At 41.5% G+C, this 24,112-nt stretch overlaps 1 protein-coding gene across 1 annotated transcript; it reads right to left on the bottom strand.

Annotated features, from left to right (window-relative positions):
• Positions 1–1,739: 1,739 nt before the first annotated feature.
• Positions 1,740–22,157, bottom strand: OPN3 (opsin 3). The gene is made up of 4 exons (XM_040419781.1): positions 21,842–22,157; positions 9,694–10,013; positions 6,444–6,695; positions 1,740–1,991 (listed from the first exon to the last, which is right to left on the bottom strand). Exons 1-4 carry the CDS (start codon positions 22,155–22,157, stop codon positions 1,740–1,742), a joined length of 1,140 nt encoding a protein of 379 aa, XP_040275715.1.
• Between the last annotated feature and the right edge of the window lie 1,955 nt (positions 22,158–24,112).

Here is a 24,112-nt window from a genome sequence, read left to right as displayed (position 1 = left end):
AGGAGATAGTAGCAAGGTGCAAAGGTGGTAATGCACCTCTGGGGCGTTACAAATGCAATTAGGTGAAAGTATATTTATAATCTACAATCAATTGGTGATCAATTCACATTAACTAACAAATCTGTAGTCAGTTTAGAAAATTGTATGGCGACTTTAGAAAAATGAATAGATTTTTTTGGTCCATCCTGGACCTTGTTCACAAACATCACTGAAGGAAAAAAGACAGCATGTAAGTAAAGTATCACATTTATAGTCTGCATCTGTGGACTAACTGGAGAAGATGGGATAGACAGGGCTTATAACATGGAGGTGTCCACAGGTATACAGGGACAGAAAGTGCTCTGGGCATTTACCGCTCTTTTGGAACTTTCTCCGATAATCCACGCTTTTGCTCTGTACTCCGCCCTATTTCTCTGCACAGCCAGTCAGTGGAGTTTACACCAGTTTCTACCTATCTGACTTTATGGAATATTTTTTTTTAAACTTTTTTTAACTTTAATTTTTACATTAGAGCAATTGATTTATTGCTTATGGGATTCCTGCTGTCTCCCTAATAGATGGGCTGTCTAAGATAATTATCTTATTATTAATTATCTCAGGTGACCCCTACGGATGCTTAAAATAAAAACATATGATATATTCATCTGTTTCTCCAGCGCTGTACTGGTCCACTATAAATAGGGGTGGTGACGTGCTGAGATAGGACACTTCACTGCTGCAGCCAGTCACTGTCCTCAGCTGTAGACTGCTAAGGCAGTGATTGGCTGCAGGGGTCATGTGCCATATGCTGGCTCGTTTACAAACAGCAGCAGGTGTACAGGACCATTGCAGCAGAGAAGTCTAGTTGTAGCTGAAATCTATACCAACCCCTAGCTGGAGTAGATTTCAGTTACTGGCAGATGGATAGCCAGGAGATGCGCTAAATTTATTAAGATGCCTGTGCCACTGCAAGTTCAAATATTAGTATTTTTTTTATTTATATAGCGCTAACATATTCCTCAGCACTGTACAATCAGAGAGTACATATTCAGACAAACTCATTACCAATTCAAACAATAGGATTGAGGGCCCTGCTTACAAAAGTTTAGGCTAGTTCCACACCTCCTTTGTGAATTCCGGCAGACTATTCCGGCAATCGGCCGGACACAAACCACAGCATGCAGTGGTTTGTGTCCGACCGATTCACGGCATTGTGTATCGGAATGCAGCCGGATCTCCTCCGGACCCCATTATACTTAATGGGGCCGGCGGACATTCCATCGGCATCTGCCAGTGCCTGATGCGCTAAATCCGGGGAGGCTGATCTCTGTCGAAACAGTCTGTCGGAATTCACACCGATGGTGTGGAACTAGCCTTACAATAGATCAGGCAATAACTGACCAAATGAATGCAGAACAATTTTATAAAATAATTTCAATACATGAAGGTGATCCGTTAGCAAAATGAAGGCACCCAAAGCATTAAATAAACCCTATGGTCATATAAAAAACTATTTGGTAGAGGTCATGCCACACACAATTGTGGTATTCGTTACATTTTTCTATGCATACATTTTTAAGATAATGCAATTTTTATCGCTCATCGCGTTATCTTGAAACAAAAGCCATTGAAAAGCAATAGAAGGTGTTTGCTTAACGCATTTAGTTTAGATAACCCGTCTCCTAAAGCATGAGTGTTAACTCTACTACATCTGTATCACAATAGGTTTGCTAGATGTAATAATGTAGGACATCCATGTGCTATCGAGGCTGTACATGGATTATTTTCACATTCGTTCCGTAAATTTCTGGTTTCTCTTCTGTTGACTGCTGAGTGTCAGTTTCACTGGTTGAAGCTATGGAACTGACCGAGGACGAGCTGAAAATGACTCTCCTCTTTAGCCTATTACCAGTGGCGCCTATTTTCACTTTGGCTCCAACAAGCCGCCTTCTTCCTATTGCTTGCATTCTCCAGCACCAGATGCAGTAGAGTTTTAGAAGACCTTGTCTGAACTAGGAAATAGAAAGATAAGCGGTTACTGCTGTGTATCACAAGCAGGAGCATATCCATTTGTATTTTTCAGCTATGTACATTCACAATCTTTATACCATTTTATTTGTAAGGCTACTTTCACACCAGCATGTTCCCTTTCCGCTTCCGTTTTGTCACCATTCATTGTCAATGGAGATAAAACTGAACGGAATGCACCAGAATGCGTTCCGTTCCGTTTGGTTGCGTCCCCATCGTGGACAGAATAATGCTGCAAGCAGCGTTTTTCTGTCCGCGATGTGGTGCGGAGCAAGACTGATCCGTTTTCCCGGACACAATAGAAAACTGATCCGTCCCCCATTGACTTTTAATGCTGTTCATGACGGTTCCATCTTGGCTTTTTCTTAAAGATAATACAACCGGATCCATTCATAATGGATGCAGGCGGTTGTATTATCAGAACAGATGGTGTGAAAGTAGCCTTAGGCTTCTTTCACACTAGCGTTTTTTGCGGATCCGTCATGAACACTATTGAAAGTCTGATCCGTCCTAGAGAAAACTGATCCGTCCTGACACCCAATGTGTTGACTTTAAATTGTGTGTCAGGACGGATCCGTCTTGCTCCGCACCACATCGCGGACAGAAAAACGTTATGCTGTCCGCGATGGGGACGCAACCAAAAGGAACGGAATGCATTTTAGTGCATTCAGTTCAGTTTTGTCCCCATTGAAAATGAATGGGGACAAAACGGAAGCGTTTTCATCCGCTATTGAGATCCTATGACAAATCCTATGAACGCTAGTGTGAAAGTAGCCTTAATTGTCTTTGTCTTTTAAAAGGAATCTGTCACCAGGAAATTCACAGTGAAACCAGGAACTATGCCTTATAGGGCTAGCTCAGTTGAATTTAATGATACTTTGCAGTGAGCTTTTCTAATTGTGGAGAAAAAGTACTTGAAATCAATATGTAAATGAGCAGCTAAGTGCACCGAGGGTGGGCCCAAGTCATTCTATAACCTCTTGCTCTTCCTAGTTCATCTGCCAACAATCCTCTCCTTGATTGATAGCTCTAGGTTCCTGCATAGTCATCTTGTTGGCCTTGTTCGTTGAGAGGGAGTAGCCAGGGTGCACAGAGTGGATTTGGCCCACCCTTGGTGCACTTAAAGGGGTTTTCCGTTATTTTGATACTGATGACCTATCCTCAGTATAGGTCATTAGTATCTGATCGGTGGGGGTCTGACACCTGGGTCCCCTGCAGATCAGCTGTTTGAGAAGGCAGCGGTGCTCCTGCGCCGTACATTGTATAGCATCTGTGCTTGGTATTGCGCTCAGCTTCATTCACTTCAATGGGGCTGAGCATGATACCAAACACAGCCGCTATACCAGGCATGGCCAACCTGCGGCTCTCCAGCTGTTCCCACCATGCCCTGCTGTAAGCGGATACCTGTAGGCAGTCTGGGAATGCCGGGAGTTGTAGTTTTGCAACAGCTGGAGAGCCGCAGGTTGGCCATCCCTGCGCTATACCATGTACAGCGCTGTGCTTGGTAAGCAGAGAGAAGGCCACGGCGCTCACAGGAGGATAGGTCAGCAGTATCAAAAGTACTTTTTCTCCAGATTTAAGAAGAATCTGGTTTATAAATACATGCACAGCTCCTGGAACCCAGGGATAGGCTTGGCAAAAGCTAAACCATCTTTTTATTTCTGTAGCTTACTGATAAATTTAGTAAAAATATAGGGGCATATTTATTAACCCTTCCACTACCGAGCCACTTTTCATCTTAAATCCCAGGCCGATTTTTGGAAATCTGACACTTTATGTGATAATAACTTTGAAATGCTTTTACTTATCCAAGCCATTCTGAGATTGTTTTCTCGTGACACATTGTACTTCATGGTAGTCATAAATTTGAGTCAATATCTTTCACCTTTATTTATAAGATCATCCAAAATTTACCAAAAATTTGGAAAAATTCACAATTTTCTAAATTTGAATTTCTCTACTTTTAAGACAAATAATACCTTATAAAATAGTTATCAATCAACATTCCCCATATGTCTGCTTTATGTTCGCATAATTTTGTAAATGTAATTTTATTTTTTTAGGAAGTTAGAAGGCTTTGAATTTTAGAAGCATTTTTCAAATTTTCACCAAAATTTCCCAAACCATTTTTTTAAGCACCAATTCATTTATAAAGTTATTTTGAGGGGCTTACGTAAAGGAAACCACCCATTAATGACCCCATTTTAGAAACTACACCCCTCAAATTATTCAAAACTGATGTTACAAACTTTGTTAACCCTTGAGGTGTTCCACAAGAATTAAAGGAAAATGGAGGGGAAATTTCAAAATTTCACTTTTTTGGTAGATTTTTTGTTAGTCAATTTTTTCTTGCAACACAGCAAGGGTTAACAGCAAAATAAACCTTAATATGCATTACTCTGATTCTGCAGTTTACAGAAATACCCCATATGTGGCGGTAAACTGCTCTATGGGCATGTGCCAGTGGTCAGAAGGAAAGCAGCGCCATATGGATTTTGTAGGCAGATTTAGCTAGAATGGTTTTTAGGCACCATTTTGTATTTGAAGAAACCCTGATGTACCTCTACAGTGGAAACCCTCAAAAAGAGACCCCCATTTTGGAAACTGCATCACTTAAAAAATATATATGGGGGGGGGGGTACTGAGCACTTTGACACCCTAAGCATTTTACGGAATTTGGAAACACGACTGTGTGAAAATGTTGCTTTAGTCCAAATTTTTCATTTTCACAAGGGGTAACAGGAGAAAAATCACCCCATAATTTGTTACCCATTTTCTCCTGAATACGTCAACACCCCATATGTGGTGGTAAACTGCTGTGGGGGCACATGGCAGGACTCAGAAGGGAAAGAGCGCCATATGGCTTTTACAGCGCATATTTTGATGGATTGGCTTACGGGTGCCATTAATTTTCATTTTTTGAGTGATTGTCATATGTGGGGGCTAATTTTTTGTGGAATGAGGTGATGTTTTCATTGGTACCATTTTGGGATACATGACACTTTTTGATCGCTTGGTATTACACTTTTTGTGAGTCAAGGTGACAAAATATAGCTGTTTTGGCATATTTATTTATTTTTTACAGTATTCACCTGAGGGGCCATCTCATGTGATATTTTTATAGAGCAGGTTGTTACGGACGTGGCAATTTGTCTATTTTTTTATTTTTTATGTTTAAGTTTTACACAGTGAAAGCCTTTTTGAACAGAATAAAATCTTGTTTTTGTGTTGCCATTTTCTGAGAGCCATATTTTTTTATTTTTTGGGTGATTGTCTTAGGTAGGGGCTCTTTTTTTGCAGGATGAGATTACGGTTTGATTGGTACCATTTTAGGGTACACCAGACTTTTTGATCGCTTGGTATTACACTTTTTGTGAGGCAAGGTGTCCAGAATATGGCTTTTTTGGCACTGTTTTTTTTTTTTATGGCGTTCACCTGTATCATGTGATATTTTTATAGAGCCGGTCGATATGGACATGGCGATACCCAATATGTCTACTTTTCTTTTTTTCACTATTTCGAATTTTTTTTTTTTTTTTACTTTATTTCGGGAAAAGGCTTTTTTTTTTTTTTTTTTTTTTTTTTTTACTTGAAACTTAATTTTTTTGTAAAAAAAAAAAAATTCTTATTACTTTATTTTAATTTTATTTATTGTCCGACTCTGGGACTTCAACTTTTGCAGGTCTGATCCTCTGTACAATGCATTACAATACTTCTGTATTGTAATGCATTGGCTCTAAGTGTATTACCACTGTAATACACTTAAAGCTTCCTGCCCCGTGAGATCCAGGCTCACACGCTAGGCATCAGGCTGCCTTCCCTGCCATCTAGTCCCCGTCACAGCAGCGCGGGGACCCGATGGCAGCTCCCTCCCATACATTGCACGTGCCGCGGTCAGCGCTGACCGCGGCACATCTAGGGCTAATGCGTAGGCGTGTACAGCAGGGGTCTGGCTATCAGTCACTGCCGGTCCCATGCAGCTGATCAGGCGGGCGCAGCGCGCTAGGATCTAAGGAAGAGCAGTCAGCGCCGTACATGTACTGCGCTGGTAGCAAACACGTTAAGGCCGCCCCTGCACTGGCGGTGGATCTGTCGGAGTTATGAAGGGGCGCCGGCCTCTCCATACCTTCGGCGCCTCTAGTACCAGTTCTAAATGGAAGACAGCTTCTGAGCTGTCTTACATTTAGACCTTTTTCTAGGCCTGAAAGAGGCCTGCCGGCCCATCCTCCGCCACGCCCACAGTTTTAGACCTGGCGTGAGCCGGGTGAAGTCACAGCTAGTGGCGCAACTAACCATTGCGCCGTCATCTGCGCCTGGAATATGCCTAATATAGGCGTATTTCAGTATAATAAAAGACCCCCATCATTTTTGTATAAAGGAATAAAACCTTTTCTAAATGATGCTATGGAAAATGATTCATAATATAGAAATAGTACCTTCTTGCTTGTTAATATGTAGACGAGTGGGTTTGCAGCTGTACTCAGCTTCACTAACACTGAGGATACAATGGCGACTGTAGGAGTCATTATGTCCTTATAACCACACATCACCAGCAGAGACATAATGTAAGGCGGCATGCCAAAAATTAAAAATTCCAAGATCATCAAGGTGCACATTTTAGCCACTTTAATTTCGTAGTCCTTTAATTTGAGTGCAGAACCAGTTTGGTAATCTTGTAGTCTTCGCAGCTGATAATGGAAGCAAGACATGTATTAGAGCATGAACGTACGGCGTTCTGTTTTGTGAGTTTCTATCATTGCTCTATGATATCATAGTAATAAACCAGAGGGATCTAGATCATTTATTCTGTGCTGTACATGCATTCCCACTACATACTGTATGGTACATTGACAGAAAGTTTTATCTAAACCATGATATATGTAGACTTAAAATGAAGCATGTTGGATGTAACATCTTCGCGCCTTCCCTAATTTTCCTAGTTTATATTTACACATATGTAAACTTTCGTTGCGTCAAACATTCATACAGACATCCAGTGCACACAGATATTTTGTGTCCCATAGTTTAAAAGGAGTTTTTCAGGGTTAGAGAAAGGGTGATTGTTAAAGGGTTTTATCAGGCTCCTGATATAGATGACGTATCCTCAGGATAGGTCATAAATATCTGATCGGTGAGAGTCCAATGCCCCGCATCCCCACTGATAAACTGGTCCCTGCAGCCTCCATCGCTGTGAATGGACGGGAAGCACACTACCATTCAAAGTGTAGTGGCCGTGCTGGGTTACTGCTACTATTGAAGTGAATGTGAGCTAAACTGCAGTAACCTGGCACGGCCACATTCTGAACAAGGCTGTGCATTCACAGTGCACATCAGCGGCTGCAAATAATAGCTGATCGGTGTCGGACCCTCACTGATCAGATATTAATGACCAATCCTGAAGAGAAGTCATCTATATCAGAAAACACCTTTAAATGTATATTCTACATGAGCCATGGTGTTTCAGTGGTTAGCATTGTTACCTTTCTGCACTGAAGTCCTTAGTTTGACCCTCACCAAGGGCAACATCTGCACAGAGTTTGCCCTTTAAATCAACCCTTTTCATTTAGGTTGTAAGCACCAATGGTCAAAGTGACTTATGTGAGTGACAAAACATTTGTGCTATATAAATGTCTGGTATTGCAGTTCAGCCCCATTCTCTTCAATACGTATACACTTGGGTCCATATATATTTGGACAGAGACCATTTTTGTTTTGTACATTACCACAATGGATTTTGAACAAAACAATGCAGATGCAGTTGAAGTTCAGACTTTCAGCTTTAATTCAGTGGGTTGAACAAAATGATTGCATAAAAATGTGAGGAACTAAAGCATTTTTTAAACTCAATCCCTTCATTTCAGGGGCTCAAAAGTAATCGGACAAATTAAATAATTGTAAATAAAAAGTTAATTTCTAATACTTTGTTGGCAATGACTGCCTGAAGTCTTGAACTCATGGATATCACCAGACGCTGTGTTTCCTCCTTTTTAATGCTCTGCCAGACCTTTACTGCAGCGGTTTTCAGTTTGTAGACCTTTCTGTCTGAAGTTTAGTCTTTAACAAGTGAAATGCATGCTCTATTGGGTTCAGATCAGGTGATTGACTTGGCCTTTCAAGAATATTTCACTTCTTTTCTGTAATAAACTCCTGGGTTGCTTTGGCTTTATGTTTTGGGTCATTGTCTATCTGTATTATGAAACGCCGATCAATCAGTTTGGCTGCATTTGTCTGGATTTGAGCACACAGTATGTCTCTGAAAACCCCAGAATTCATCCGGCTGCTTCTGTCCTGTGTCACATCATCAATAAACACTAGGGACCCAGTGCCACTGGCAGCCATACATGCCCAAGCCATCACACTGCCTCTGCCGTGTTTTACAGATGATGTGGTATGCTTTGGATCATGAGCTGTACCATGACTTCACCATACTTTTTTATTTCCATCATTCTGGTAGAGGTTGATCTTGGTTTCATCTGTCCAAAGAATGTTCTTCCAGGAGTGTGCAGGTTTTTTAAGATGTTTTTAGCAAAGCCCAATCTAGCCTTCATATTCTTGAGGCTTATGAGTGGCTTGCACCGTGCAGTGGACGATGTTGTGAAGGGCTTTCTCTTCACCATGGTAACTATTCTGCGATCATCCACCACTGTTGTCTTCCATGGGCATCCAGGTCTTTTTGCATTGTTGAGGTCACCAGTGCTTTCTTTCTTTCTTTCTTTCTTTCTTTCGTTCTTTCTCAGGATGTACCAAACTACTGTAGATTTTGCCACTCCTAATAGTGTAGCAATTTCTCGGATGGGTTCTTTCTGTTTTCACAGATGAAGGATGGATTGTTTCATCTGCATGGACAGCTCCTTTGACCGCATGTTTACTTCTCAGCAAAATCTTCAAAATGCAAGCATTACACCTCAGATCAACTCCAGGCCTTTTATGTGCTTAATTGAGAATGAAATAATGAAGGAATTGGCCACACCTGCCCTACCCTTTTAGTCAATTGTCCAATTACTTTTAGTCCCTTTAAAAACAGGGTGCCACATGTAAAGGAGCTGAAACTACTAAACCATTCATCCAATTTTTATGTGGATACCCTCAAATGAAAGCTAAAAGTCTGGACTTTATGTCCATGTCCATGATACAACTATAACATGTTTTAGTAAACGGGTAATAAAAACAAAATATGTGACAGTTTCCAAATATATATGGACCTAGCTGTATAAGCTTCAATACCTGCCACACCACATAGACAACAGTGGCACGTTTATGAAAGAAAACTAATCCTTGGCTAGGCTTGTAATATAGAAAATATAATTGCTGTATTACTCCGACTTTCAGTGAATAACTTTTTTGTTTCTTCCATCACACCATAAACTTACATTTTACAGTATATTTTGCTTGAATATCCTTTCATCACATACACATTTAAACTGTCTTCTAAGTGCATTGATACCTAATGTATTGGGTATTCAAGTTTTAATGAACTAACACTTGTACCACTAAGTAAAACAAAAAAAACACAGATTTGACAATAATAACAGATCTGTCAACAGCAACTTGTTGATTGTTTCTGTGTGGCAGAAGGAAATAACTTTTTACATTAGTGAAATGGACATGAAATACTCACTTGAGCATTGAGGATTATAGAATTGTGTTGTATCTTATCTGAAATTGCCTTTTACACATCATACTCACCATTCTGATACAATACAATATGTATCCATAGCAAAATGCCATAATGCTTGCTGGGGCTAGTAGAAAAGCAAGGAAGAGGAGAAGAACAAAAGACACCTGGCTGAAACCTTCAGGTGTCTGATCTAAAGCGCAGTCTAGGCCATGGAGTTCCAGAGTGTATCTGTTCCATCCAAGTAATGGTGCTGAACTCCAGGCTAGTGAATATATCCAGATGTAAGATATTGCTTGCCATGACCATGGGAAGTCAATGACTTTGTTACATGCCACTTGAATGTACCGTCGATAAGCAATCACCGTAACGGTAACTATTGACACATTACCTGGAAAGCAAATAAGTGATATTATCAGAAATATGACATGCATACACAAATAATAGGTCACTGGTGGCAAAAGAGTGGACCGGTCCGTGATCCCTGGTAGACCTCAGGGCAGAGACCAGTAGATCTTGAAGTTAGGAAACCATGCTGTCCTTCTACATAGACTTATTGAAAACTGCAGACTCTAGGTTCATGTTTCTGTGTGACTGTCACTTTTATTGATATACTCATTGTCATGTTTCATTAACTAGTGTAGGTCATAAATATTGTCTTTGTGATCTCTAGAAGAGCACCACATGTATGAAGAAGGCATAGCTATGGTATGAGAGCAATAACTAATTATATGTGTCTACTGTCACTATTATGGACACAGCAGTGCCTTCTGTGTGCTACCTGTATCTCCATGGTCCCCTGTTAGATTGCCTTACTCAGATTCCACAGAAAGTAGACACCTTACTGAAAAAGTTTGGCTTTGAGTAAATAAGTCTTCAAAGATATGCTTGTTAGTAATTATCTGGAGGTGTAAAAGTGCTGCCGATTACCCGATGAACGGGCAAAACGCTTGTTCATCAGGTAATCGCGTCACTCGTGGTCACAAAAATGATTGTTTCCTGGCAGCAAATAGTGCTGTGGAAACAGCATCCGCTGCCAGCAAACAATGATTCTGTACAGGGACAAGTGATGGCATTAGCGATCTCCTCCACATACAGTGGAGGAGATGGCTGCATGTAAATGCAGCGGTCTCCTTCTCTGACGAGCAGGTGCTTGTTGGGAAGTAACGCTTCCTTTCTGACAATTGCCTGCAAAATTGGTCCATGTAAATAGGTTGTCTATCTTCAGCAAATGGCATTTATTACGTAGACAAAGTTAATATAAGGCACTAACTAATGTATTGTTATTATCCATATTGCTTCCTTTGCTGGCTGGATTAATTTTTTCATCACATTATACACTGCTCGTTTCCATGGTTATGACCACCCTGCAATCCAGCAGTGGTGGCTGTACATGCACATTATAGGATAAAGTGCCAGCCTCTATGGTGGCCGGGACCGTGGCAGTGCGTATAGGTCAGCACTTTTTCCTATAGTGTGCAAGCACGGCAACCACTGCTGGATTACAGGATTGGCGTAACCATGGAAACAAGAACTGTATAATGTTATGGAAAAATAAATCAAACCAGCAAAGAAGGCAATATGGATAATCACAATACATCACTAGATCATTGTGCATTGTTTTAGTTTATGGGATTATTTTAAAAGGTATTATTTAATATTATGATCAGAAGTATTAAAAGGAACCTGTCAGCGGCAAAAACCACCCCAAACTGTAAGTTCAAGTAGCCGGCAGTGTGTTTCTAATGATGATTTTCTTCCTGCAGTCAGATGCGGTAAAAGCAGGAAAAAACGATCTTTTATCCTCCGTCCGCGCTATTTTCAAGTCACTCTTGAAGTCAAGGGGCAGCGGCCTCTTTGCTTCAAGTCAAGGTAACTGCGCCCCCTTCCCTGCCTCTTCGCTGTGACTGACAGCCGGTTGTCGGGCATAAGCGCTGTCAGTCACAGCGAAGGGGCAGGGAAGGGGGCGCAGTTACCTTGACTTGAAGCAAAGAGGCCGCTGCCCCTTGACTTCAAGAGTGACTTGAAAATAGCGCGGACGGAGGATAAAAGATCGTTTTTTTCCTGCTTTTACCGCTTCTGACTGCAGGAAGAAAATCATCATTAGAAACACACTGCCGGCTTCTTGAAGGTACTGCCGGCAGTTTGGGGTGGTTTTTGCCGCTGACAGGTTCCTTTTAATACTTCTGATCATAATATTAAATAATACCTTTTAAAATAATCCCACAAACTAAAACAATGCACAATGATCTAGTGACAACCTCCAAATAATAGGAAAGATAGTTATCAATAGTGCCATAGGATGCATTAATTTTCTACTCATTGGTCCAAATTGCACACTTGGAGCACAATGTGGTAGACATGATAGACATGTTTCTCATCCATAGGCCACTTTATAGCTGGTAACATATACACAATATATGGCACAGGTTGTTAATAAATACGGTGCATTATATGAATCCTTTTAAAGAGGCTTTCTGGGAGTAAAATATTCATGACATCCTGGCGATAGGTCATCAATATCTGATCGGTGGGGGTCTGACTGCTAGTACTGCCACTGATCAGCTGCTTGAAGAGGGAAATGCTGCGTGTTCCCTGCCATACCAGCACACCAAGCACAGTGCTGTCCATCGTATAGTGGCTGTGCTTGACAGTGATGGTCAGTTCGCAGTGTTCGCCTGCGAACACATGCGATCTGCCATCTTAACTGACAAGTCCGGTGAGGCACAGGTAAGTCCTTACCTGTGCCTGTGCGTGAGCCGGTCTGAAATGAAATGCGGTCTCCTGGAGCAGGCAGTTCCGAGAACAGCCCGATGAAGGCCCCCGGCGGCTGTTCTCTGAACTGCCTGCTCCCGGAGACCGCATTTCATTTCAGACCGGCTCGCGCACAGGCACAGGTAAGGACTTACCTGTGCCTCACCGGACTTGTCAGTTAAGATGGCAGATTGCATGTGTTCGCGGGCGAACACTGCGAACTGGCTATCACTGGTGCTTGATACTACAACTCAAGGCCATTCACTTGAATGGGACTGAGCTGCACATAGGGCTTGTAACTAAACAGCTTATCGGCAGGGGTGCAGGTAGTCAGACACCCACCGATCAGATAATGATGACTATGTGTAAGATAGGACATCAATATTCTATTCAACTAACCACAGCCTCTTCTCTTAAGATTTTTAAGAAAAAAGCATTAGAACGATATAAAGCTAGTTTCACACTAGCGCTATACAACAGTCTTTGCATTCCAGCATTGACGGAAGTTTGTAAATCTCTGTCTGGCTCCATTAACTGTAAAGGGGACCGGTGGAGATCTGGCCGCAAACCACCAAATATGCCGAGAAGGGGCCGAAAGAAAACCGTGAGGTGTTCCCTGCCGGATGTATAGCGCTAGTGTGAAACTAGCCTAACAATACATTTATTACACAATGTGTACACCATGTTTTTGTTGCTCTTTTAATTGCTCTAATCCAGGAGTGCACAACCCCAAGGCCCCCAGAGCCAAGGTTTGCGGCCCCTGTCCTCCTGGAAAAAAAAAACACTGCTGATCGTGCGATCAGCTGTGTTTATGCCCGCAGCGCCGCATGATGGAGCATTACAGCTCCTGCACTGTAGCAGAAGCAGGACAGGTCCCGGCTGTCAGTGACAGCGGGGGAGCCGAGGAAAAGGCAGAAGCAGTTTATCAGCGCTTCTGCCTTCTCCTCACACAGGTGAGCGCTATGCAGGGTGGACCCAGCTTGGGGGCAGAGGAGAGCAGAGCTGCAGGGTCAGGAGACCCTGATCAGCATTGCCTGTGTACAATGCCTCCACAGCAGACTGTTTCCCCTGTAACTGGGGCTCCTTTGGAGTGGAAATAGTACAAAAAAAAAAGTCTGTGTCCCCCAAAGGTCTTTCAGTGACCTCTTGGGGACAAATTATGTGGAAAAAATATATAAAAAATAAGATACAAAATAATAAATAAAAAAAATTGAATAAAACACAAATAAAAGAAAAAATTAATAAAATATGATTATTAAAATTATTTAAAAAAAAATAAAAATACGAATAAAAAAATAAAAGGAAAAATTGCAAAATAAGAGTGTTCACTGTTCCCTAACAGTCTTTTTATGATCCCTTGGGGGACACATTATGTGGCAAAAATATATTTAAATAGTAAGTAATAAACCAATTATAAAAAAAAAAAAAAATACAATAAAATATTAATAAAATACAAATAAAAGTAAAAAAGAAAAAGAAAAAAGTGAAAAATTAACAAAAAGTGTCAGTGTCCCCTAAAGGTCTTTTTATGACCTCTTGGGGGATATTATTTGTAGCAGAAATATATTAAAAATTAAGTTAAAAAAGATAAAAAATAATAATAAAATACATAAAAGAAAAAACACCTACACCAACCAAAACCGTCGCCATTATCGCCCCATTCAAACTATACATATTATATAACAAAACAACTGACACAAAATAGGGAACTAATTATAATAATTTATTTTGGTGTCAGTTTGCATTTAAATAATAAGGAGCTATAAAAAAAAAAAGTTTTTGTACAGTTTCCCCCAAATAAAACTAAAAAATAAATTATAAGGTCCTATGTGTCAAGTGAAAAATTGTTGCAAAAATTATTTTGGTAGTCCCAACACATAAAAAAGTTACAACTGTTCGAACCACCACATGCGCTAAATCACAATAAAAAGTGTCTGTTCAGGCCTGGTTATTAAACTGTTAACCAATAAGCACTTTCCCCACTAGTAAGGGAAAAGGCTTACTGGTTGTAGAGGGAAGGGTGAGATTTGAATATACAGTGGATATAAAAAGCCTATACCCCCTTGTTAAAATGTCAGGTTTCTGTGAGACAAAGATATATAATTTCAGAACTTTTTCCACCTTTAATGTGACCTATAAACTGTACAACTCAATTGAAAAACAAACTGAAATCTTTTATGTAGAGGGAAGAAAAAATATTAAAATAAAATAATATGGTTGCATAAGTGTGCACACCCTTAAACTAATACTTTGTTGAAGCACCTTTTGATTTTATTACAGCACTCAGTCTTTTTGGGTATGAGTCTATCAGCATGGCACATTTTGACTTGGCAAGATTTGCCCACTCTTCTTTGCAAAAACACTCCAAATCTGTCAGATTGCAAGGGCATCTCCTGTGCACAGCCCTCTTCAGATCACCCCACAGGTTTTCAATCGGATTCAGGTCTGGCCTCCGGCTGGGCCATTCCAAAACTTTAATCTTCTTCTGGTGAAGCCATTCCTTTGTTGATTTGGATGTATGCTTTGGGTTGTTGTCATGCTAAAAGATGAAGTTCCTCTTCATGTTCAGCTTTCTGGCAGAAGCCTGAAAGTTTTGTGCCAATATTGACTGGTATTTGGAACTGTTCATAATTCTCTCTAGCTTAACTAAGGCCCCAGTTCCAGCTGAAGAAAAACAGTGCCAAAGCTTGATGCTGCCACCACCATGCTTCACTGTGGGTATGGTGTTCTTTTGGTGATGTGCAGTGTTGGTTTTGCGCCAAACATATCTTTTAGAATTATGGCCAAAAAGTTCAACCTTGGTTTCATCAGACCATAACACCTTTTCCCACATGCTTTTGGGAGACTTCAGATGTGTTTTTGCAAAATGTAGCCTGGCTTGGATGTTTTTCTTCGTAAAAAAAGGCTTTCGTCTTGTCACTCTACCCCATAGCCCAGACATATGAAGAATACGGGAGATTGTTGTCACATGTACCACACAGCCAGTACTTGCCAGACATTCCTGCAGCTCCTTTAATGTTGCTGTAGGCCTCTTGGTAGCCTCCCAGATCAGTTTTCTTCTAGTCTTTTCATAAATTTTGGAGGGACGTCCAGATCTTGGTAATGTCACTGTTGTGCCATATTTTCTCCACTTGATGATGACTGTCTTCAATGTGTTCCATGGTATATCTAATTCCTTGGAAATTCTTTTGTACCCTTCTCCTGACTGATACCTTTTAACAATGAGATCGCTCTGATTCTTTGGAAGCTCTTTGTGGACCATGGCTTTTGCTGTGGGATGCGACTAAGAAAATTTCAGGAAAGACCAAATAGAGCAGCTGAACTTTATTTGGAGTTAATCAGAGGCACTTTAAATGATGGCAGGTGTATGCTGACTCCTGTTTAACATGATTTTGAATGTGATTGCTTAATTCTGAACACAGCTACATCCTCAGTTATAAGAGGGTGTGCACACTTATGCAACCACATTATTTTATTTTATTTTTTGTTTTCTTCCCTCTACCTAAAAGATTTCAGTTTGTTTTTCAATTGAGTTGTGCAGTTTATAGGTCACATTAAAGGTGGAAAAAGTTCTGAAATGATTTATCTTTGTCTCATATTTTTACATCACAGAAACCTGACATTTTAACAGGGGTGTGTAGACTTTTTATATCCACTGTGTATATGCATATATTTCTAATATATTCATATATATTGGCCTTGTGTGGGTAGTATGGGCCCAGTATATATGTGGGGATAGATCTGTATCCCCCAGGTTGTGGCCATGGATGCCACAGGTATGTCTGGATGTGTATGTGTATATATATATATATATATATATATATATATATATATATATATATATACAGGGAGTGCAGAATTATTAGGCAAGTTGTATTTTTGAGGATTAATTTTATTATTGAACAACAACCATGTTCTCAATGAACCCAAAAAACTCATTAATATCAAAGCTGAATATTTTTGGAAGTAGTTTTTAGTTTGTTTTTAGTTTTAGCTATTTTAGGGGGATATCTGTGTGTGCAGGTGACTATTACTGTGCATAATTATTAGGCAACTTAACAAAAAACAAATATATACCCATTTCAATTATTTATTTTTACCAGTGAAACCAATATAACATCTCAACATTCACAAATATACATTTCTGACATTCAAAAACAAAACAAAAACAAATCAGTGACCAATATAGCCACCTTTCTTTGCAAGGACACTCAAAAGCCTGCCATCCATGGATTCTGTCAGTGTTTTGATCTGTTCACCATCAACATTGCGTGCAGCAGCAACCACAGCCTCCCAGACACTGTTCAGAGAGGTGTACTGTTTTCCCTCCTTGTAAATCTCACATTTGATGATGGACCACAGGTTCTCAATGGGGTTCAGATCAGGTGAACAAGGAGGCCATGTCATTAGATTTTCTTCTTTTATACCCTTTCTTGCCAGTCACGCTGTGGAGTACTTGGACGCGTGTGATGGAGCATTGTCCTGCATGAAAATCATGTTTTTCTTGAAGGATGCAGACTTCTTCCTGTACCACTGCTTGAAGAAGGTGTCTTCCAGAAACTGGCAGTAGGACTGGGAGTTGAGCTTGACTCCATCCTCAACCCGAAAAGGCCCCACAAGCTCATCTTTGATGATACCAGCCCAAACCAGTACTCCACCTCCACCTTGCTGGCGTCTGAGTCGGACTAGAGCTCTCTGCCCTTTACCAATCCAGCCACGGGCCCATCCATCTGGCCCATCAACACTCACTCTCATTTCATCAGTCCATAAAACCTTAGAAAAATCAGTCTTGAGATATTTCTTGGCCCAGTCTTGACGTTTCAGCTTGTGTGTCTTGTTCAGTGGTGGTCGTCTTTCAGCCTTTCTTACCTTGGCCATGTCTCTGAGTATTGCACACCTTGTGCTTTTGGGCACTCCAGTGATGTTGCAGCTCTGAAATATGGCCAAACTGGTGGCAAGTGGCATCTTGGCAGCTGCACGCTTGACTTTTCTCAGTTCATGGGCAGTTATTTTGCGCCTTGGTTTTTCCACACGCTTCTTGCGACCCTGTTGACTATTTTGAATGAAACGCTTGATTGTTCGATGATCACGCTTCAGAAGCTTTGCAATTTTAAGAGTGCTGCATCCCTCTGCAAGATATCTCACTATTTTTGACTTTTCTGAGCCTGTCAAGTCCTTCTTTTGACCCATTTTGCCAAAGGAAAGGAAGTTGCCTAATAATTATGCACACCTAATATAGGGTGTTGATGTCATTAGGCCACACCCCTTCTCATTACAGAGATGCACATCACCTAATATGCTTAATTGGTAGTAGGCTTTCGTGCCTATACAGCTTGGAGTAAGACAACATGCATAAAGAGGATGATGTGGTCAAAATACTCATTTGCCTAATAATTCTGCACGCAGTGTATATATAGATGTATGTATGTCCCAGTTATTACATACACACATATATATATATATATATATATATATATATACAATATGCCCCCTGTAGAGGGAAATGCCAGGTTCCCCAGGTTATATATATGGGCTATATGCCCCAGGTTTTATATATAAACCTAAAAGTGGACAATATTCCACCCCCCAGTCACGGGTGTCCCCTCCCCAGCCTAATCTCCTGCAGGCGCATGCCAGCGCGCCTGCAGAAGAGAGATGCCGCCTAGATAACTGGCCAGGTGCGGAAACTTCAAAGGACAGGGGATCAATAATGATCCCCTGCCCTTTGATAACATCTCCAGAGGTATTTCCACGTACCTCCAGGAGATGCGCCGTCCCCGAAACGCATGCCAGGACGCGCGGGCTGGTGCGGTGATGTCATATCGCCGCGCTAGCCCACGTGTCCTTGCCTGCAGGCGTGCGTGGGTGCTCAGGAGCAAGAGCTGCTGGATTTAGAAGTTGAGCCTTGCAGCCCGGACAAGAGAATCATCCCCCAGGAGAACCAGCATCCCCTGGACGACGAGCTGGAATAAATATCATTAACCCCTGATAATATCTGCTGCCCTATATACCCCTGCACTAACCCCTTATAACCCCTGCTGTGTTTAACCCCTTGTTATCCCCATAGGGACAGTATAGATCCAGGAGGGTGGGTTGCTAAATAACGTGTGTGTGTTTGTGTGTAAGTGTATTGTTTAGATAGATTTGCGGAGGAATTGTGTAAGATATTTTACTGTGTGTAGTGTCATTTAGGTATTGTATTGTAGTGTTGTTAATATACTGTATATTACTGTGTGCGACTATAAGTATATGTATATATATATATATGTATATGTATATGTAGAACAACCAATAAGAGAACTTCAGTACCATTTATATAATACACTGGGGTCTAGTGTGCAATTCTATAACCAAAAAAAGGAAGAAACTAACCAATAACCCCCCAAAAAATAAGAAAACACTCATATAAAATATAAGCAGTTTTATTACAAAAACTGATTTTTTACGCGGTCACATTGACACAGTATTGGTAGCAGTGGATACAATTTACATCTATTTATTGGGGTATGTATCTGGTCATATGTAATGTATGGGTATTTATTATTGGGCCCATCATGTGTGGTTGATTATTGTCAGATTGAATGGTCTGTCTCCCCGTTATTGCGGTACGTGTGAGGGTGGGGGCAATCTCCCCGTTACACGGAGCCCCCCGCTTTCCCACGACCTTGTGCCTTATGTTATTTTTTGTGTATACTTTATTTATTTATAAAACTGCATATATTTTATATGAGTGCTTTCTTATTTTTTGGGGGGTTATTGGTTAGTTTCTTCCTTTTTTTGGATATATATGTATATGTCCATTGATATAAATATATATATAGTTATAGCAATAGTTAGACTGTAAACTTATTATTGTGTTAATAAATATACTTTATTATTCATAATACAGTGTGTAGTATTTTTGGTAGGCGCCGTAGTATATAACATAGTGAACTCACGTAATTCAGGGAAAAAGTGTAAATGCAACAAGGAAGATAGGTAACTAGTTAGTATTTTTAGGATAAATAGGCGGAGTCATCAATAGACAACTCACGCCTATTTATGAATATCAATCACTGATATTAACCAAAATATTAATAATTAATATTCCCTTTAACACTGGTTATTGCATGGCGCCTGTAACTGGCAGGAGGGGGTGATAACCAGGGAGCGCCATCCTCTGCAGTAAAGGAAAGCGCTGATTTATGAATAGGAGGCAGGAAGGAAATGTTGCCACTTTTCCTGTAAAAATGACTTTTAACAAGTCCCTGCTCCATGCCCCCGCTGACTCCATCTTTCGGTTCCTGCACTTTTACACCTGTCCGTGCATGACCATTGTCACATACACCGCTCCAGTCAATGACTGGCTTCAGCAGTGACACGCTGCTTGTGGCCACATCACCGCTGAAGCCAGTGATTGGATGGAGAGGTGCATGTGACCATGGCCATGTACTGCCAAGTAAGAACAGCGCAGGGAGCAGGTAAGTATAACTCTTCAGGTTTCAGGGGCCATGCTGCAAGAACTTGTTAAAAATTCATTTTTACTGGGAAATCCCTTTGAGTCCCTATTACACTGTGAGATATTCAGGTCCATTACTGGGAACAAGTGTTCATAGGAGCGCTCATTCCTGATAACTGGCCGGTATAATCATGCCGCACATCTCTCTGAGTACTAAGGGATATGCTACTGATAATCAATTTAACTAAATGAAGGAGGAATGACTGTGATAGCGATCATTCCTCCCCAGTCACTTTACATTGGCCTGTGTAATAGGCCAATGCATATGAGCGCCAATCAACATTTTTTTTTTTGCAGCCCCTTAAAATAGAGCATTGTGACAATGCTGCCCTCAGACCAAAAAAGGTTGTGCACCTTGCTCTAATCTCAATTGAGATTTTGTAAAGTGGTGACTTCTAGGAAGCTGTGAACAGATATGAAGCAAGCAGAAGATGCAGATAGATTCAGCCCAGAAGCCTTCAGAATTGAGAATGCAGCTGTTGATTAAAATGGGCTATCCTACAAGCTGTATAAGAAGTAATGCTAGTTGCACATTAGCTGTGGCAATCTGGCAGGCTGTTTCGGATCTCTGTGCACTCCAGCGTTGCCAGAGGTTTGTGTGGCTCCATCCGGCCCCATTATCTATAATGGGGACTGGTGGAGATCCGGCCACGGCAAATATGTTGAGAATCGTCTGGAATAAAACTGCTGCGCACTGCCGCTAGTGTGCAACTAGTCTAATGCAATATACTGTATTTACAAAGTTATCAGAGTAAATTAATATCTTAATGTAAGGTTGTGTTCACATCTGGTTGGAGGCTCCACTAGGAGCCTTCATTGTAGATTGCATCAAATTACCAAACATGATGATAGAATGCTGGACACCATAACAGAAACCCCATGGACTCCATAGTCAAAGGGATACATGTAAAGGATTTGGCGCTACCATTATTTCCATTGTTCTGCTCCTATGACGGAGCAGATCAATGCGAATAACCTACACATGTGTGAACATAGCCTACATGCATGTTATAACATGCAATATTCACAATACATAATATACACAATATGCAAACATAATACAGTACGTGGTACAAAAAAACTCCCCAACTCAGAAAACTTACCCCCCACATTCCTTAGTGCATTCAAAAGAAATCCAAGAGGATACCAGATCATTCCGCCATTCACTTTCCAACACTGTCAGACTGGGGTACCTAGGGCCCATCAGTAAAATTCAGAGGTCCTATGCTGGTGAATAGAGAGTGCACTGTGCAAGGGTGGCCACTGCTCCATTCACCACTATGAGATTGCCGGAAACAGCTGAGCCAGCGCTCAGCTATTTTTGGACCTCCCATAGCTGTAAACAGAGGGTGGCCTTGCATGTTCTCCATTTACGTCGGGGTTCCCATTTTGGAGATAGACACAGGTCCCAGAGGTGGGACCTGCACCTATCTGATATTGATGGCACATCCTATCAATATGCCATCAAGTTCTGGGATGGGCCAACCCCTTTAAGTCAGATCAACTCACCCAAATAATCGAACAATAGGTGGGCATATACCATGGATATGAGGCCTTTCTTTTGGCTGCTCTCACCACATGGTCAAGTATTTCCAAAGAGCTCACGCACAAGTCTGTCTGGGCCTGGGTCATAGCCACATGCTTCAACTATAGATACTTGGAAAACTCTGAATTTAGAAGTCCAAACTCCTCTTTAAGTTACTGAAAACTTTTAAACGAAACCTCCACATGCAACTTGCATACACATTAGCCCCTGTAAAATGTATTCTATAATAAAGAAACTATGGTTTACACAAAACATTTTCATTACACAGAGATATAATGTATTGTTATATTTTAACCCTGCTCAGTGTGATGCGTTATCAGCAGCTTTACATAGGACTGCAGATAAACAAGCTGCATATATAGAATTCACACCCACTATTGTGATCCAAATAGTTAATGGAAACCAATTTTTTTTTACTTACCAAAAATGTTTTTGCAGAATCCAACAAATACACACCCGGCCTCATTCCATATCCATTGTCTGCTTACACATGAAACAAAGTGAAAACTAAATCCAAAAACTGATAATAAGAGGTCGCTGAAGTTGATGTTCACCAGCAGAAGATTTGTAGGAGTCCTTAAAGTTCTAAACTTAAAGTAAAGAATTAATATCAGCAGGTTACTGCATATTCCCCAGACACCAACAGTAGCCAGAATCAGAGCCAGGAAGTCATAAGCATCCCGAGAAAAGGGCTCCTTGGTGTGCACCCAACTATCATTCCTGGTGACATTAGACATGCTGAAATTGACCCTACATTACATTTTACACCATGTCTTTCACACAATGGACACGTTACGTTCTACCTAATCCAGTCTTAAGCCTTTGTCAGAACTGGATGACTAAATAAGATTAGAGCACAGGAATAATTACAAAAATTAGGATTAGAAACAGATAAGTAATTACCACCAAAGCATAGATGCTTCCTGCTTAGAAATATACTCTCATAGGCACTAAGTAACAGTAGAAAAGAAGAAGGTGTAGGATTGATGCTTGTAATCAGTGAAAGACAAGTACATAGCTATGAAGAATCGAGGATTATGGTAGGTTGATCTGAATATGATCCCCTTGATCCACAGAATCAGGGAGAAAATTAAGATATGGAAATGGATTCTCTTATCCTTTGCTTCTCGGGTGGCATTATATAAAATGGTTGTACTCCCCCACGTTTAGTTTTTTTTTACAAACAGCTCAGAGTGGTTTTCCCCCCCAAAGTGTTTAGGACAATTGATGCATTGGCACATTAATCAAAGATTATATAATACACCAATTTTTTTATTTAAAATCCAGAAAAGATCTTCAGATAAATGTCCAAAATATTTTCAGGGGTTGGCTGACCTGATTCATCTTCTTTGGAGATGTCCAAAGCTTCATCAGTATTGGGAGTTAACTACTTTAATACTCAAGGAGTCTCATCAGGTTACAATTCCACTTTGTCCTGTTATTTGTATATTAGCAGATACAACAGCCCTTAAAGGGGTTATCCAAGACTATTAAATGCCCCCATATGCCCTGGGCCCCTCACAATAAATATACTTACCTGGCTCTCCGTGCCGGCCCTGGTCCCCGCACCGCCGCTGCAGCTTCTCGCCGTACGCCAATGAAAAGATCTGGTGTCAGGGGGGGGGGAGCAGACAGGCATTAGCCTCCCTAGTGTCACCCGCGATGCTAGGGAGGCTCTTCTCTGTCCCCGCCTGCCATTGGCTGCTCCTACTGACACCGGATATTTTCCTCTGCGCACAGGGAAAAGCAGCAGCGGTGGTGCGGGGACAAGGAGCGGCGCAGGGAGCGGGGAAGCCAGGTAAGTACATTCAGTGTGAGGGGTCTGGACATATGGGAAAAGACTATTAAATGCCCCGAGTCTTGGATAACCCCTTGTCACACACACAGGGGGTGGGGAAGTGACCACTGAACTCCACCCGCACCCCTGTCCCTGCCTACTTGCCTCGCAAGTCCTAGCGACAAGGGACAACTGGTCGACAAACCCTTAGCTAGGAAAGTGCAGGGAAGACAAACAACATATGCAACAGGGAAGTCAAACAAGCTGCGTCAATAACCAAGAGAGCAGAAAGGTACCGGAGGAGCAAGCAGAGGATCGTCAGGAAAAGCCGAAGTCAAAACCAGGAGGAAACGCCAAGACCAAAGGATGAGACGGACGGGAAATCAGAAGCCAAGCAGGAACAACAAACCAGGTAAGAATATCAAAGGAAGGACGTCAATAACAGGCAATCTGTGACCAGCAGATTGCCCGTTTAAATAGGGCACTGGTGGAGTCATGTGACGTGGCCAGCGTCACATGACTCCTGAGTTCTAATGCAGCTGAGCGCCGGGTGAGCAGCTCGGCGCTCAGCCCCATTGTGGTTACCATAGGAGCGGGTGACGCCGGGTGCGCTGATGACGCGAGCGCGCCCCGACCATCCCCGCTTCCGCACAGAGTGCATCGTGACAGTACCCCTCTCCACGCGGGGCCACCAGACCCAAGGCCCCAGGCGACAGCTTCTCCGGAGGTTACACATGAAATTTTTTGAGAAGTCTAGCAGCATGAACATCCTTAGCTGGTACCCAGGACCTTTCCTCCGGTCCATAGCCTTTCCAGTGCACCAGGTAATGTAAGGAGTTACAGACTCTCCTAACATCCAAGATTTTGGAAACCACAAACTCCTCTGAATTATTAACCAGTACCGGCGGCTGAGCA

The sequence above is a fragment of the Bufo bufo genome, chromosome 2 (assembly GCF_905171765.1).
Source record: "Bufo bufo chromosome 2, aBufBuf1.1, whole genome shotgun sequence".
Lineage (NCBI taxonomy): Eukaryota > Metazoa > Chordata > Amphibia > Anura > Bufonidae > Bufo > Bufo bufo.
This window is presented reverse-complemented; position numbering and strand designations above follow the sequence as displayed.

What these genes read in the sequence shown, in the direction of transcription:
- OPN3 (XM_040419781.1), bottom strand. Translation starts at nt 22,157, where the DNA reads ATGTCTAATGTCACCAGGAATGATAGTTGGGTGCACACCAAGGAGCCC. An exon ending in ATTCTGCAAAAACATTTTTG is followed by an intron (nt 10,014 to 21,841) that starts GTAAGTAAAAAA and finishes TTTGCTTTCCAG; the next exon opens with GTAATGTGTCAATAGTTACC. An exon ending in ACATATTAACAAGCAAGAAG is followed by an intron (nt 1,992 to 6,443) that starts GTACTATTTCTA and finishes TCTATTTCCTAG; the next exon opens with TTCAGACAAGGTCTTCTAAA.